This window comes from Cervus canadensis, chromosome 32 (assembly GCF_019320065.1).
Source record: "Cervus canadensis isolate Bull #8, Minnesota chromosome 32, ASM1932006v1, whole genome shotgun sequence".
In the NCBI taxonomy this organism is placed as follows: Eukaryota; Metazoa; Chordata; class Mammalia; order Artiodactyla; family Cervidae; genus Cervus; species Cervus canadensis.
The window spans coordinates 26,589,714-26,606,595 of record NC_057417.1 but is presented as its reverse complement, the minus strand read 5'-3'; the positions used below and the strand labels follow the sequence as shown (position 1 = coordinate 26,606,595).

Sequence of the window (16,882 nt, the reverse complement as noted above, 5' to 3'; positions counted from 1 at the left end):
GCTGTGAAGTGACCACATAGCAGAGGCTCACCTCCAGCCCTGGTGGCCTCCCCTTGGAGACAGCTGAATCTATTTGTTTGTTTGTTTTACCATGTTGCCTCGGGGAAAAGGAGCGCAGGGCTTGGTTTTAATCTTAGAGAGAGGAAATCAACACCATCCCTGCCCCAGGGGACAGTCTTGCTGGCCCGATGTCCCCAGCTTCCTTAGGGCGATTCCCTGCCGGAGCTGCCACTCAAGGCATGATTGTGGCCCAGAGAGGGTGTAGAACCTGGCCTAGATCACATAGCAGCAGAATTGTGATTAGAAGCCAGACTTCTGACTGTCCACAGAGCGCTAACTCAGATAAAACCCAGCACTTATCAGATGCTGACTGCACACCTAAAGGAAATTAGTCCTAAATATTCATTGGAGGGACTGATGCTGAAGCTGAAGCTCCAATACTTTGGCCACCTGATGCAAAGAACTGACTCATTGGAAAAGACCCTGATGCTGGGAAAGCTTGAGGGCAGAAGGAGAAGGGGGCGACCAAGGATGGGATGGTTGGATGGCATCACCGACTCAGTGGACATGTTAGAGCAAGCTCCGGGAGTTGGTGATGGACGGGGATGGACGCCTGGCGTGCTGCAGCCCATGGGGTCGCAAAGAGTCGGATACAACAGAGCGACTGAACTGACTGGCTGACTGCATGTCACAAGCTTTGCAGATAGGTTTCCCAGTGAGGTGGGTTAGAGGCCTGAGATACTGGTGGTCTTGGTTGCAGGGCCCCCGTGTTAGGGCTTCCTGTGCCGTGGGCCTGCCAATCTCAACTCTGGGGCTGCAGAAAGAAACTCTTTGCCTCATCCCTGCACATGCTGCCGTGGTTTAGAGGTTCTTTCCCACCAGCCAGGCCCCATTGAATCCCCAGAAAAAGCCCATTGCCACTCTGGGAGCTGGACAGCTTGTCTCCATTTTACAGACTTAGAAACTGAGGCCCAGAAGAGGGCATGACTTTTAGGAAGAAGCTGATGCAGGATTAAAACCTTGATTCTCCTGGTACCCGTCCCACCTCCTCTTCAGGGACTTAGAGCCCAGGACAGGATCGCCCCTGGGGCTGAGGCCAGGCCTGAGGCCAGAGGCCCACCAAGAGCAGGAGGGCCTGGGGATGGGACACAGATCTTGTGTGCCTTTGTCCTCCTCCGGAAACCATAACCTTGTCTTCTTCCCCTGACCTTGGCCAAGCTCTGTGGGGGTCGTTCATTCATTCCCACTGCAGCATCTAAGACCCAAGACGTTGAGCTGCTGGGGAGATCTCGGGCAGCTGGGGCTCAGCTCTCACCCCCCCAAAGCTGGCCCTGGGGGTGTCCAGAGTGGGGGGCCCTTTCCCGAGCTCACATCCCTGCTCCCCACGCAGTGCTCAGCGCTCTCCAAGCTGAACGCCGAGGTGGCCTGCGTCGCCGTGCATGATGAGAGCGCCTTCGTGGTCGGCACTGAGAAGGGGAGAATGTTCCTGAACGCACGCAAGGAGCTGCAGTCAGACTTCCTCAGGTTCTGCCGTGAGTACCCAGGGCTCCAGAGGGCCGGGGCCCGCCGTCCTGGAGGGCAGGAGAGCTGGCCGCTTGCTGGGTCCCTGGTGCAACACCAGGTGGCCCTGTGTTGGGGGAGACATAGGGCAAGCTGGGCAGGTGCAGGCTTCCCAACATGGCATTTTCGGGGCAGGATCACACTGCATCCCTCGGCCAAGAGAGACGAGTTGACCCAACCCTGGGAGGTCCAGACGCGGCCGCCTCCATCCGCTCGGGGACAGAAGGGGACACTGAGGCCCAGCGCTGTGGCCCCGTTCCTGCGCATCCCTGACGTGGGGACCGAGTCCACGTGCTCAGCTAATATTTATTGAGTGCCTGCTGCGTGCGACACCCTTGAAGCACAAACTCCCTCGTCCTGACGTCAGCCCTGGGAGGCTGGCACTGACCCTGTCACAGTAACAGAATCTTGGAGCTGCCTGCTGGAGGCCCCCGGGGGTGACGTGACTGAGGACTCCTCCAGCACGTAGGGAACGCTGTAGAAACAGGAGCAGTTAGGGCTGGGCCCTGGCGCTCTCTGCTGTTCCCAGAGGGCTCGGGACAGTCGCCCCTGGTGTACAGATGAGAACTTGAGATGCGGTGAGCGTAACCGGGCGGTGAGGGGTGCAAAACGCAGCTGACGGGTGATGGAGATGGGGTCTGCCCTTTCTTAATGGGGGGGTGCAGCGTGTGCACCCCCTGTGACCCCTGCCAAGGGCTCCTGGTCACTCCCGGAAGAGATGCGCCCTCTGAGCTGTGAGCCACTAGCCCCGATCCAGAGGGGTCCCTCTGAAGCCCCCAACTCTTCAGTGCTACCTGGGCCTCCAGGGCTCCTCGGAAGCAGCCGGGCCTCTGCGTTCTCTCCTCCCCGCATCCCCGGTGCTCAGGCGCACACCCCCGGCTCCGTGCGTGTCCCTGCTCACCGCCGCCTCCGTCCCTCCCGTGCCCTCTTCTGACAGGCCCTCCCGCCCCCCTGTGCCTGGCAGACGTCGCCCCAGCCTTCAGACTCACACCCCTCCCGGCCTCATCCATGCCCCTCTGCCCTAGCGCCCAGGCCATGACTGCCCCCCACCCACTCCATGCATTCCTCCTGTGCCCACAACTTCCATCTGCACGCCTGGTGCCCCAGCTTGGCGGTGAGCTCCCCAGGGAGCGGGATCTTCTTCCCCTCTGTGGGAGGTTAGAGCCCAGGTGGGCATGCAAGCCCGTGGTTTGGGGGACCCAGAGCTCTTGGGGCTAAGAGCGGGCCCTGGAGCCAGACGCCTGGGGCTGAATCCTGGCTCGGCCACCTGCTGGGCCTCAGTCTTCTCATCTGTGAAAGGGGACCGCAGTGCTACCCTCTCCTGGGTCGAGCTGAGGATTAAACGAATTAATACATGGCAAGCACCTAGAACAGTGCCTGGCACATAGTTCACGCTCAATAAATGCCAGCCAGTTTTCCTCGCTGTTAGTAGTCCTTTCATGACCCCAGCCCCACCCACCCCTGCCCGGGGCTTGGACTCTTGGATTAGCCATTTCTGGGAAGGCTGACCCCCAGTGCTGGGACACATCATTGTATCGTTACTGGGGACCAGCTCCCTCCCCAGCCAGCCCCCTCTCCCACCTGGCTCTCGGAACCTGTCCCCTCTCCAAGGTTGGGCAGGAGACCTGGACCTGGGTAGGGTGGGCAGTGGCGGGGGTCTGTGGCCCTCATGGGCCAGGCTGGGAGCCAGCCCGGAGCCTGGGGAAGGTGCACCTGGCTTCCCAGAGCCAGGCAGAGCTGCTATTTATAGTGCCGGGAACTTGGCTGGTTTATTTCAAGCTTCACAGGTCCCCAAGGAGAGCAGACTCCAAGCTGAGAGGGGGGGCCCCCAGGCCCCCCCTCTCATTCTCTTTCCAACGAAGTTTCTAGCATCTTCCCCATGCTCCCAGGCCCCCACCCTAGCCCAGCCTGGCATGAAGCACTTCACAGCCCCCTTCAGCCTCTTGCTGGGGTCCCCATCATCTCCCCATATGGCAGAGCAGAGAGCTAGGACCTTGATGGGTTAAGACAGAAAGGGGTGATGGACCGGACACTCATTGAACGCCAGTTCTGCCCCAGGTCAGCTAGTCTCCCGTTGAGAGCTCAGAGACTGAGGCCCGGAGAGGGAAGGGACTTACCCAGGGTCAGCCGGTGAGTTAGAGGTAAGCAGGGATGCGTGCCCTACGCTGAGTACTGGGCGCTCTGATGACCAGCCTGGCCCTAGGCAGGTGGCTGGGGCAGGCCTCACTCACTCATTAATCCTTCCTTCATTCCTCCGTGGGCACTCCGTGTTGGGTGCCCAGCCGCAGGACTCGACCCCAGCCAGGGACATCCCCGCTCACTGGGCTGGTGGTGACGCGAGAACTCACCACGGCCTCACCTGCTCTGTCCCGCAGGAGGGCCCCTGTGGAAGGAGCCGGAGGCAGAGCACCCCAAGAAGGTGCCACGGGGTGAGGGTGGCAGCCGGAACATCCCACGGTCTGCCCTGGAACATGGCTCGGACGTGTACCTTCTGCGGAAGATGGTAGAGGAGGTGTTTGATGTTCTTTATAGTAAGATCCTTCCTCATTCCATTTGGGGCCCCCAGGTGGGTGGGAGCCCCCGGCCCCACCCTCCCCAGCTGAGGAGGCCCCGCTCCCGCCACTGCAGGCCGTGGGCAAAACCTCAAGGCGTGGGGGCCTTCTCCCCCTCACCCTCCAGCTCTCCCCTGTTCTGCATCCCCAGGCATGGATCTCCCAGCCCAGCCCCGTTTCCTTGAACCACCATCCCTGCCCTGATCGCCTAGCCTCCAGCTCCCTGCTGCCCCCCACCTGCCCCGTGCCAGGCATCTTCCTAAAGCACAGGTCTGACCACAGAGCTCTTTCCTCCACTCCCTTCTTGGGCTCCCCGTCACCCTGGGTGTGGCATCAGCCCCCACCCCAGCCTGCCAACCCCCCCTCCAGCCCTTCTGACCACCTTCCTCTGCTCCCACTCACTCTGGCTTCATTTCACACCTCCTCACCTTTGCTCTGCTGCGCCTGTCGGGCCGGCCCTTCCCCTCCTCTGTCTGGTGGACATGGCATTGCTGTCTGAGGCTCAGCTCCAGGAAGCCCCCAGCTCCCAGCTGGGTTAGGGTCCCCTGTGGGCACCCACTGTGTCCTCACCCGGTTGCTCTCCAGGATCCTGGACCACACCTGCACTTTCTGCTGTTTCTAGCTTGCAGTTTCAGAGCCCAGCATTAGCAGGAGCCCAGAGGGTGTTTGTTGAATGACTGAATGAGGGCTAACTGACCACCCAAGTCTTTCTCCTGGAGTGGGAAAAGGGGAAGGGATGAGCAGGCCTGGCCTCCCTCAGGAAATGTCAGGTTGCCACCAGGTCTCTGGCCCGGTGGTGACTTCCACGCTCCCTGGGTGACCTCAGGTGGTCCCTTCCATCCCTAAGGGACTCCTTCCCTCTCCCCCCCACACCATTATTTCTTATCTGCATTATTCCTTCTCCTCCTGCAGCCTTTGGCTCGCTGGAGCAGAGGTCTGGGCGAGTAGGGGAACCCTGCTGGAGTCTAGATGTCAGTAGAAGGAAGCCAAGGGGAGTCAGGATCTGGAGGCCCTGGGATGGGAGGACTGGTCACGCGTGGTGGGCTGTGTCACTGCAGAAACTCTTGCCATATACAGGGCACATGCCCAGAGCCCTGCACCCCTGCTCACTGCACCCCAACTGCCTGCCTGCCTCGGGCAGAATCAGAAGTGGCTACGAGGGGCGTAGCTTCCTTCTGGCTCCTGGTAGGTGCATGCTCAGTCGCTTCAGCCGTGTCCGACTCTTTGCAACCCCGTGGACCTTGGCCCCCCCTGGGCTTCCCAGGTGGCACTAGTGGTAACGAACTTGCATGAAATGAAAGAGACATAGGAGATTCGGGTTCGATCCCTGAGTTGGGAAGATCCCCTGGAGGAGGTCAGGGCAACCCGTTCCAGTATTCTTGCCTGGAGAATCTCAAGGACAGAGGAGACTGGCAGGTCATGGTTCACAGGGTCACAGAGTCGGACATGACTGAAGTGACTTAGCATGCCTACATGCGCTGATTAGCCCACCAGGCTCCTCGGTCCCTGGGATCATCCAGGCAGGAATACTGGAGTGGGCTGCCATTTGCTCCTCCAGGGGATTTTCCTGACCCAGGGATCGAACCTGCGCCCCTTATGTCTCCTGCATTGGCAGGCAGGTTCTTTACCACTAGCGCCACCTGGGAAGCCCTCAGCCTCCTGGTGGGGGGCGGCAGAAGTCCGTGAGCCCAGGCCCCTCGCCACCCCTTCCATCCCCCCTTCCCTCATGCTCACCATCTTTTTTTTTTTTGGCCACACCATGTGGCATGTGTGGGATCTTCCTTAGTACCCCAGCCAGGGACCAGACTTGCGCCCCTGCATTGGGAGTGTGGAGTCTTGATCACAGGCCTACCAGGGACGTCCTTCCCCATCTTCTCAGCCTGTCTGTTCTGTCTCTTGCTTCCTCTCCATCCCTCGCTTCCTCCCCTGCCCTCCCCTCTCTCTTCCTTTCTCCTTCGTCCCCGCAGCAGTTGCCCTTCCCCTGTGTATTCTCTGTCTCTCACCGCCCCCCCCTCCTCACCTCCTGCCTGAGCCCCTGGCCCTGCTTTCCCTTCCACCCAGAAGCCCGGAGAAGAGAGTGGCAGGGAAGCCAGGGGACCCCTTTGATGGGCAGCCACGGCCCTCAGCTGCAGACAGCAGGGAGGTGGGGGGGCCGTCCACAGCCCCCACCCGCTCCACCTGCAGGGGGTCAGTCTGTGTGAGGTTTGCAATTGAAGGGGCCCGTGGAGTCCAGTCTCCTGGGGACCCGGCACCGTAGGGAGTGGCTCAGCATGGCCCCAGCTCTGGGGCGCGCCCGGCCCCCGCCCCGGCCTGGCTGCCCTCTCATCAGGCCTCTCTCCTCCACCCCCTGCGCCCGCAGGCGAAGCCCTGGGGAGGGCCAGTGTGGTGCCACTGCCCTATGAGCGGCTGCTCCGGGAGCCGGGGCTGCTGGCCGTGCAGGGGCTGCCCGAGGGCCTGGCCTTCCGGAGGCCGGCCGAGTATGACCCCAAGGCCCTCATGGCCATCCTGGAGCACAGCCACCGGATCCGCTTCAAGCTCAAGAGGTGAGTGAGGCCGCCGGCCCGGGAGTAGCCGAGAGCCAATAGTCGGACCGTGGGGGCCAGGCCAGGCGATGACCTTGCGTGCTGTGGCCGCTGGCCCAGCCGGCGGGGAGGGGACTTCAGATTCCCAACCGGGGACCCTGCTTGTAAGAGCTCCCAGTCTGACGGCAGGAGTGAGGCAGAAACGCAGGCACAGAGCATGCCCCAGGGCAGGTGTCGAGTCACAGAAGTCTTCCCTGGGGACTTCCATGTGCAGAGAGGCTAGGTTGGGGAACAGATAGCACCGGCAGCCCCGCAGGTATCAGGAACAGCCTGTGTGGAGGCGGGAAGCTACATCGTGGTGCTGCTTGGGGTTGGCAAGCAAGGTTCCATTAGGGGCTGGTGGGTGGGGGAGGGTACCGATCGCCCGGTCAGCCGGGAAGCAGCCTGAGTCACCCATCGGGGCTAGGGCACCGCGGCCAGAACATGAGCCTGGGGAGGAAGGATGCATTAGGAGGTGAAAGCCGATTGGCTGCAGCTGAAAGGATGCGATGGGTGGCCGCGGGGCACAGAGGTCGAGGGGCAGGGCCCCGGTCCTCGAGGGGGGGGTGGTCCAGGCACAGGGCCCTGGACGTGTCACACCCCCGCCCAGGCCTGCACGCCCGCCTGTAAATGAGGACTTGCTCCCATCCCGTGTGCCTCACAGGCTGTCGTGCTCTGGGCAGGGAGGGCTGGGGGCAGACGTAGCCCTGGCTGGACAGGGGTGCGAAGCCATCGCGTGTCCTTTCCCTCACCCAGGCCGCTCGAGGATGGCGGGCGGGACTCGAAGGCCCTGGTGGAGCTGAATGGCGTCTCTCTGCTAGCCAAGGGGGCTCGGGACTGTGGCCTGCACGGCCAGACCCCCAAGGGGCCACCCCAGGACCTGCCCCCCACCGCCACCTCCTCGTCCGTGGCCAGCTTTCTGTACAGCACGGCCCTCCCCAACCACACCGTGCGGGAGCTCAAGCAGGAGGCACCCGCCTGCCCACTTGGCCCCAGCGACCTGGGCCTCGGCCGGCCCGGGCCGGAGCCCAAGGCCCCTGCTGCCCAGGACTTCCCGGACTGCTGTGGTAAGCTGCTTCCGGGACCCCTGAGTCTGGGAGTGGGACAGAGGTCACTCCTGCAGGGGCAGCTTCCCAGGGGAGGTCGGGGTGCTCAGGGCTGCAGGAGGTGTCTTGGAGCCAGGGGCTGGGGTGGGGCAGCTGGCGTCCTAGCTTAGACTCAGTCAGACCCCAGCCTCCGCCCAGTCATCTGTGATCTGGGGCAAGAGATGCCCAAGAGGATCCCCAGGGGAGTCTCTGGAGGGGGAGAGTAAGCATACCAATCAGGTCCATGCATAATGAGCACCTACTGCATACCCAGCGTGGAGTAGGGGGTACCAGAAACAAGGAAAAACTGGGCATGAGAAAGACCTGTATCCTTATTTTGGCCCCTCTACAGAGTGGCTGTGTGTTCCAGGGCAAATCTCTCTACCTCTCTGAGCCCTAGGTTCCTCCTCTGTAAAATGGAGATGCTGAGAGTACCTGTCTAGCTGGATTGTCATCGTGATGAAATGACGGAGCACGTTAGCAGTGCGCATTCTCGGGCCCAGCCGCAGGCCTGCTGAATCTGGCACTTTGGGGGTGGGGCCCAGCCACCTGCAAACTGACAGGTGTGCCAGGTGGTTCCTGTGGGTGCCCAAGTTTGAGAAGCACTGTACTGAAGCGGCGAGTGCAATGCTTGGCACAGAGTGGGTGCTCTTGAGTCATGAGAAGGAGAAAAAGGGACCCCACCCACTGCTCCACAGCGTGGGCGGAGCAGGAGGACAGGGCTTGTATGCCTGAAATGTGTCCCCACCTGTAAAAGGGGAGCTGGGACTTTCTTCCCCATCTGCCATCCAGAGAGCAGACTCTGCTGCAGCATGTCTCAGGCCTCTGGTCAGCGAACCTGCCTTGCGTTCCTGATCACGGGGCTCAGTTCTGTGTTCTCCCTGGTCGGGGAAATGTTACCCCAGAGCTCCGACCTATGCACCCAGGCCAGATCTAGGGGAACCCCTCTTAGGGCCCACCTTGAACCTGTACCTTCCGCTCCCTTGTCCAGGACAGAAGCCCACTGGTCCTGGAGGTCCTCTCATTCAGAACGTCCATGCCTCTAAGCGGATCCTCTTCTCCATCGTCCATGACAAGTCAGGTAGGACAGTGCCCATGGCAGCACCCTGCCTAGAGTGGGGATCCAGGACTGGGGTGGTGCTTCCTGGCATGGATGTGTGTCCCCTGAGTCTTTTTGAGAGATAGGAGGACCAGCACTGCATAAGGGACTTGTGAGTAAAACCAATATGTAATAGTTACACAGTGCTGTGTGACAAATTGCCCCAAAACTTAAAACGACAAGCACTGATGCCTGATGGTTTCTGTGGATCAGGAATTCAGGAGCAGGGTAGCCAGGTGGTTATGGTTTTGGTATCTCTCATGAGGCTGTGATCAAGATGTCAGCTGGGGCTATGATCATCTGAAGGCTTGGCTGGGGCCAGAGGATCCACTTCAGCCTCGCCCATGTGGCTGTTGGCAGGGTTTGTATTCCTTACTGCGTGGGCCTCTACAGGGCTGCTTGAGTACCCTCACAGTGCGGCAGCTAGCTTCCTGGAATTAGTGATCTGAGAGAGTAAGGAGGGAGCCACATGTCTTTTATGACCCAGCCTCAGAAATCACTTGTCACTTCTGCCATGTTCTACCCATCAGAAGCCAGGAACCTGGGACTTTGCTGGCGGTCCAGTGGTTAGGACTCCATGCTTCCACTGCTGGGGGCACAGGTTCAGTCGCTGGTCAGGGAACCAAGATCCTGCAAGCTGCATGACATGGCCATAAAAAAAATGAAGCCAAGAACTTGATCCAGTTCATACTCAAAAGGGAGAGAGAGGAATTAAACTCCACCTCATGAAGGGACAGGTGTCCAAGAAGTATGTGGCCAGATGGACAGATATTTTTTGTTTTAATTTCAGGCCCTTCAGGCAAGGGAGAGGCTTCTTAAGAATATATTTATTTACTTGTTCAGCTGTGCCAGGCCTTTGTTGCAGCATGCAGGATCTTTAGTTGGGGCACATGAACTCTTAGTTGTGGCTTGTGTGATCTAGTTCCCTGACCAGGGATCAATCCCAGGCCTCCTGCTTTGGGAGTCCAGAGTCTTAGCCACTGGGCCACCAGGGAAGTCCTGTGGACACATTTTTAAAGTACCACGCAATATAGGGAACAGGAAAATGTGGAATTCATTTATACCAGAAAAAGGATGAAGTAAGATTTTGCAGCAACTTTGCCTTGTGGAGGTCTCAGCCTCTCTTCAATGAGAAGTTCCTTAAGAAACCTAATGTCCTGGGATCAGAGTAGAGACCCCCGAACAAGGTGCATGTCAGGCAGGGAGGGGGCCTGGATGTTCACGCAGAACAGCCTTGTGGAAGGCCACTGTGGGCAAGGGATCCAAGCTGAGACAGAATCTCACCAGGTACTAGCTGGGTGATCTGAGGCAAGTTACTTAGTCTCTCTGAGACTCAGTTTTCCCATCTACAAAATGGAAATAATGCTACGTTTGCTATCTATGTTTACAGATTGTTCTGAGGAGTTAACTAGGATATTGCGTGCTAAATTGCTTCTGTCATGTCCAACTCTTTGCGACCCCGTGGGCTGTAGCCTGCCAGGCTCCTCTGTCCATGGGATTCTCCAGGCAAGAATACTGGAGAGGGTTGCCATGCCCTCCTCCAGGGGATCTTCACCCAGGGATTGAACCCGCATCTCTTACATCTCCTACATTGGCAGGCCGGTTCTTTACCACTAGTAACACCTGGGAAGCCCCAACTAGGATGTTACATGTGTACAAAGTACTTAGCCCAGATAACCACTTAATAAATTAAAGATGTTCCTTTTATAATTTTAACGAACCAAATGATCTCTTTAGTGATTCCTGCTAAATTGAGGCAGAGACTTTGGCTTTGTGGGAGAGGCCAGCAGGGCTGAGGGTTCGAGGGGACGCCGTCAAGGCCAGAGCTGGTTGAGAACCCGGTTGCATCAGACATGATGGTTAGGTTTCAAAGGTCGAGACTCAGGAGAGGCCCAGGATGGACTGGCTGCGCCTGCATGATACGCACTGCCCATGGGGCGGACCGGGGGCTTCCCAGGTGGCTCAGTGGGTAAAGAATCCACCTGCAATGCAGGAGACACGAGTTCGATCCCTGGGTCGGGACGATCCCCTAGAGAAGGAGGGCATGGCGACCCCCTCCAGTATTCTTGCCTGGAGAATCCCACGGACGGAGGAGCCTGGCGGGCTGCAGTCCACGGGGTCGCAAAGAGTCAGGCATGACTGCAGAAATGGAGCACACACGTGCTGTGGGCGGACAGAGGCCAGAGGCCTCCAGACCGCGGGGTCCCCGCTCGGACGGGCCTCACTCGCCCCTCCTGTGTTTTGATAGAGAAATGGGACGCCTTCATCAAGGAAACCGAGGACATCAACACCCTGCGGGAGTGCGTGCAGATCCTGTTTAACAGCAGATATGGTGAGTGGGCGGCGGGCCCGCGGGGTGGCCCTGGCAGCGCGCTGAGCAGCTCATTATGTGGCAATCACTCGTGTTCCCCAACATGACAGCGGGAGCCATATGCTGGCACCCGCGCGCCGTCAACGCGAATGTCGTCTCCTGTCTGGGGAGGGGGCGGTTGTGTCAATATTTCCCTTCCAGATTCCCCGGGGCGGGGGGCGGGACTGATGGCCTAGCCCTAGACTTTGACTCACCTGTGGGAGGCGGGCCGGAAGCGTGGTGGGGCGACTGTCCATCTGGGGGACCATCCAGAAAAATGTTTGTCGGCCTCGCCTGCCCACAAGCTCCCCATCGCACCGCGCCGTATGCTACCACCTCACCTGTGTACCCTTCTTGGCGTGCCCCCTGCCTGGCGAGCCCTTTGCAGGTTTTTCGGACCAAACTCCTTACTTGTTCTTCAAAACTCAGCCTGGAAACCCTAAAATCCCCGATGGTTTCCTCTCTGTTCCGTGTCGCATGCGTGATGCACCATGTCTGTATCTGTCCCCAGACAGCCCTGGCCCCTCGGTGTCCCTGGCACCCAGGACAGAGCTGGGCTCAGAGCGCGTGTCAGCTCACAGTATTCCGGGAGACAGGCACAGGTGGTAACCGGGGCCGGGGGGGTGGTCTTCCACGAGATGGTTCTTCAGCCAAGTGTGCAGGGCAGCCACTGTTGGCTCGGAGGCTGGGGCCAGACCTGTAAACTCACGCTGAGACCCGGGATCCCCAAGTCCCCCCCCACCCCTGGTCCCCTCTGCAGTCCCGTCTCACTGGCTCAGCCTCTGTTGCGCTCTGCCTGTGAGCCCCACTCAATGATCAGCTGCAGTGTGGCCCTGGCCATGGTGGGATGAGATGACGCAGGTACCCCCAGATCACTCGGCACGCAGCTGTGATGTCACTGAACTCACTGGCATCGTGCAGCCCCCCGGGGGGTGGTCCTTCTGCATGAGGAGACCGAAGGAGGAGGCCGGGGGGAGGGGGCACCACCCAGAGCTACAGGGACAGAGAGGAGGGTCTGGGACCTGCAGAACTGCTGCTCCTGTGGGGTCAGGGGAGGGCACCGCCCTGGGAGTCCACGGCCACTTGCCGGATGCCCTGGAGTTGCCCAGTCCTCCCTAACCTTGGCCTTCTCACTGTGACCAGACCGGCCCCAAATCAAGATGGCTTCACTGCCCTCCCTCCCCTCCTTGTTGTTCAGTTACCAAGTTGTGTCCGACTCTTTTGTGACGCCATGGACTGTAGCCCGCCAGGCTCCTCCGTCCATGGGGTTCTCCAGGCAAGAATACTGGAGTGGGTTGCCACTTCCTTCTCCGGGGGATCTTCCCGACCCAGGGATCGAACCCGAGTCTCCTGCTTGGCAGGTGGAGTCATTACCACTGAGCCACCTGGCCAGCCCCTCTCCCCGCTTGCTTGGCTAAAGAAATAAACCCTCTTCCTCTGCTCACAGCACTTCTGACAGCAGAAATCTGTGTTTTCCACGCCATGCAACCCTCCAGTTCTGTGGACACTAGCTGGGGGCCCGACATCTTGTTTCAGTTCTGACCCTAACTGCCCGGAGTTACAGACTGCCCCCCAGGTTAAGGGCACAGTCCCCCAAGACTGCACCCTTGCTTCAGACACCATTCACAAGTAATGGGTCCCCAGGGTACCCACACTTCTGTCCAACTTGTCTACCCATCTGCAGTTCCCACCACCCCCTCCGGGGATTTAGCGACTTGCCAGAAGGATTGCCAGGTGGCTCAGCGGCGAGGCATCCACCTGCCAATGCAGGAGGCGCAGGAGATAGGGGTTTGATCCCTGGGTCGGGGAGATCCCCTGGAGGAGAAATGGGAACCCACTCCAGTATTATCACCTGGACAGAGGAGCCTGGCAGGCTATAGCCCATGTGGTCTCAAAGCGTTGGACACGACTGAAGTGACTAAGCATACACACATACACACATGCATACACACACACACACATACACGCGTACACACACACACACACCAGAATTGAAGATCACATGTGTACCTAATTATATCACATACCGCACTTGCTTCTTCCCTTTTTTTTTTTACAAGAATTAATGTTATTGATTTATCTTGTCTGTGCTGGGTCTGTGTTGCCGCACAGGCTTCTCTCTAGTTGCGAGGCTCAGGGGCTGCTCTCTAGATGTGGCGTGTGGGCTTCTCTTGTTGCAGAGCATGGGCTCTGGGGCACAGGCTCAGGGGCTGTGGTGCACGGGCTTAGTTGCCCAGAGGCACGTGGGATCTTCCCCGATCAGGAACTGGCCCCACATCTCCTGCATTGGCCGCTGGGTTCCTCACCCCCGAGCCCCCAGGGAAGCCCCTTTCTCCCTTCCTTTTTGCTCTCACTCGTTGACCTGTTGGCTCCCTTCTCAGTCATGCGTTTTGAGCCCCCGACCTTGTGCCAGGCACTCAGACCGGCTCTGGTCTCAAGGTGCTTCAGCGGGTGCCTGAAGATGTGTCTGCGGTGGTACACAGTGGTATACGGTAGTGCGTGCTGCTGTGTCATAGCGTGCAGGGGGTGGGGGGCCTGAGAAAGGGAGGATGACTCAGAGCCAGGCTTGGGGAGTTGGGGTGGCTTCCTGGAGGAGGTGTTCTCTGATCCACCCTGGGGCTGGGGAGGCTTGAGTCCCGTGGGCTTAGTGGGCTGGGCCGTCCGGGTTGGGGTGGGGCTGAGCGAGGCGGGGTACTGCAGAGGGCTCTCAGCACCTGAGCTTCTCCCCTTCCTCCCCAGGCAGGTGTGAGCCGGATGGGGGAGCAGAGAGAGGGTAGCTGGGGAAGGTTGGGTCCGTCTGCAGTGGGTGGGTTCTGCCCTCACCGCGTGGGCACAGCAGGTGCCAGTCTTTAGCCTGTTGTGTGTGCTGGATGTTTCCAGAATGTTGCGCCTGTCCCCGAGGCCAGCACCGTGGCCCACCACTGTGGCCAAACCCAAGGAGGAGTGTTGGGGTTGAAGTGGTTGAGACCTCGCCCCTCCTCAGGCCAGGGCTCCCTCTGAGCTGTCCCTTCGGCTCCCCAGGGGAGAAGCTGCTCCCCACGACTATTGGGAGACCCTCTGGGTGTGGGGACGTTGTCTGGATACCTGAAGCGTCCCACAGACCCAGGACTTGCAGATCTTGCTCCTGGTCCCCACCCATGCCGTTTCAGCTCCCAACTCTGGGCGAAGTGGGCCAGTGATGGGGCTGGAGGTGCAAAGGGAAAAAACAAGAAAAGAAATGCGGGGACCCCAGCCTTCAGGAAGCCTCAACCATCTCTACCACTGAGGAGAGGTTGAAATGACACAAGGGCCCAAGGATTGTACATGGGGGCTCCATCCACCCCTTCCAAGCAGTCAGCAGCTGGGGCTTCTGCGAACCAGATCTCTGTCCGGGCCGGTGGCAGGACAGGCCCAGCAAGTCAGATGAACCCGAGTGGAGTTGGATTCACATGGACTCGAAAAACCCAAGAACCCATCACTCAAGTACTGAGGCTGGGGGGTGGCTGGTGATACTCGGGAACCGGTGCGGGGGGTGGGGGAGAAATGGTTTGACAGCTGCTGAGATTTCAAGGGTTTAATTAGACAACAAGCCAAGTGTGATCTTCACAGTGGGATCTGGCTGCCAAAGCCGCCAACGCAGACCTGGGCTGCGTCAACAGAGAAACAGTCTTGGCGGCGCCCCAGGGAGCATCCTGGACAGGGACTCTGCCCTGCCCGGGGTCCCGGCGTGGCTGACGGCAGGGAAGGCGGTCCAGGTCTGGGCTGGCACTTGTCTGGATGCAGATGAAGCCTGGCATGACCCGAGGAGCCAGGCCAGGATGGAGAGCGGCCTGAGGGGCAGAGAGGAGCTGGCGGGGCCTTGGGACAGGCTGGAGACACCCTTGGGCAAGGCATGAGCAAAGCGGACACCCGGCCCAGCTTTGTCTCCCAGGCCTTGGGGCCCCATGATAGCACCATCAAGCCCATACTAGGCATTCAAAACTATTGGGTGAGAGAATAAATGAAAAGGAGGAGCCTGATGGCCCAGTGGTTAAGAATCCATCTTGCAATGCAGGGAACGTGGGTTCGATCCCTGGTTGGGGAACTAAGATCCCACATGCCATTGGAGCAGCTAAGCCCGCACGTGTCAACTACTGAGCCCACGCATCACAAGGAAAGACCCTGCCTGCCACAACTAAGACCCGATGCAGTCAAATTAATTAACTAATTATTTAAAATACTAAAAAAGAGCATAAAAGGAGAAGCTGGGGTGTATGAGTGACTGAAATGGCAGGACCACACCACATGGTCTGGAAGAAAAGAACAAAGAACCACTTCCCGAGCTCGGATTCCGTCTACATTGCTGTTGGCAAAGCTGTCCGCTTCCGGCGGCGTCTCATCTATGTCACTGACGAGGGAGCAGGGCACTGGGCCCCTCCCTGGAGGAGAGAGCATGCCTGTCTGACCGGAAGCATCTTGCCGAGAGCCCAACATGAGCCTGGAAGCTTCCTGAAGCCGCTCATTCACTCCCAGATACACAGGGAGCACCTACTGTGTGTCCTGGCCTAGTTCAGTCCCAGACAGTGAACCAATGCGCAGATAAATGTGTTTGTAACGTCAGGTTATGATAAGTGTGGGATGAAAAACAAACCAGAGTGGGCTTGGGAGGGAAGGAGGGGGCTGCTTTAGGCTGGTAAGGTGGCAGTTGAGCAGATGCTTGAATGGAGAGAGGGAGGGAAGGAAGGCTATTGTGATCTGGGAGAAGAGTAAGTAGACAGAAGAGCAGGTGCAAAGGCCCTGGGGTGAGTGTGTGCCTGGCACATTAGGGAAGCAATGGGGAGGCTGGAGAGGAACTTCCCTGGTGGTCCAGTGATTAAGACCCCGTCCTCCAATTCCTGATCAGGGAACTAAGATCTCACATGGCAAAAGAAAGAAAAAAGAAAGCTGGAGAGACTAGGGTGAGCAAGCAGAGAGTGGTGGAAGGAGAGAGACAAGGTCAGAGGTTCTGGTCACATAGGGCTTTGTAGGACTTTGGCTGTTGCTGAGTGGGATGGGAGACTATGGGCGTTTTTTGAAGAGCAGAGTGACATATTTCAGGACGATCCCCTCTGGCTGCTGTGTGGCCAGAGTGGTTGGTACCTGGGAGGTGGGAGGTGGTGATGACCAGGCCCTGGGGCCCCGCATGTCCTGCAGCCTCCATCCCACGTTCAGCCTTGCCGTTGCCCTTCCAGCGGAAGCCCTGGGCCTGGACCACATGGTCCCCGTCCCCTACAGGAAGATCGCCTGCGACCCAGAGGCTGTGGAGATCGTGGGCATCCCAGACAAGATCCCCTTCAAGCGCCCCTGCACCTACGGAGTCCCCAAGCTGAAGCGGATCCTGGAGGAGCGGCACAGCATCCACTTTGTCATTAAGAGGTAGGGGGCGGGGTGCAGAGAAGCCCGCGCTCGGGGTACCGGGGTGGCAGGGCTGGGCAGGGGGTGACAACAGGCATGACGCGGGGCCCTGGGGCAGTGACAGGGGGTTGGGGTGAACGAAGGGATTCTCTGACAGTTGTGTGGCCTCCTCCTTCTGGCCTCTTCTGAGAATGAAATGGAAAAATGGAGGCACAGTGCTTGGCCCATGTGGGCACTTGCTAAGTTTTTAGAGGTGTTTTCCTGCCCCTAAAGAAGACCTGAGGGTTTCATGGTGGTGCAGTGGTGAAGAATCCAACTGCCAA

At 59.1% G+C, this 16,882-nt stretch overlaps 1 protein-coding gene across 5 annotated transcripts in view; it reads left to right on the top strand.

Annotated features, from left to right (window-relative positions):
- Positions 1 to 16,882, top strand: part of GTF2IRD1 (GTF2I repeat domain containing 1) — a 115,433-nt gene that overhangs the window by 40,269 nt on the left and 58,282 nt on the right. For 4 of the 5 annotated variants that reach the window (XM_043455668.1, XM_043455666.1, XM_043455667.1 and 1 more), the window contains exons 3-9: positions 1,391 to 1,532; positions 3,936 to 4,091; positions 6,472 to 6,655; positions 7,430 to 7,740; positions 8,750 to 8,839; positions 11,106 to 11,189; positions 16,397 to 16,580. In XM_043455668.1, the coding sequence (XP_043311603.1) occupies positions 1,391 to 1,532; positions 3,936 to 4,091; positions 6,472 to 6,655; positions 7,430 to 7,740; positions 8,750 to 8,839; positions 11,106 to 11,189; positions 16,397 to 16,580 (1,151 nt within the window). Of the gene's footprint in view, positions 1 to 1,390; positions 1,533 to 3,935; positions 4,092 to 4,364; positions 4,383 to 6,471; positions 6,656 to 7,429; positions 7,741 to 8,749; positions 8,840 to 11,105; positions 11,190 to 16,396; positions 16,581 to 16,882 lie in introns of those variants that run through there. The other variant, XM_043455671.1, reaches the window with a different exon arrangement.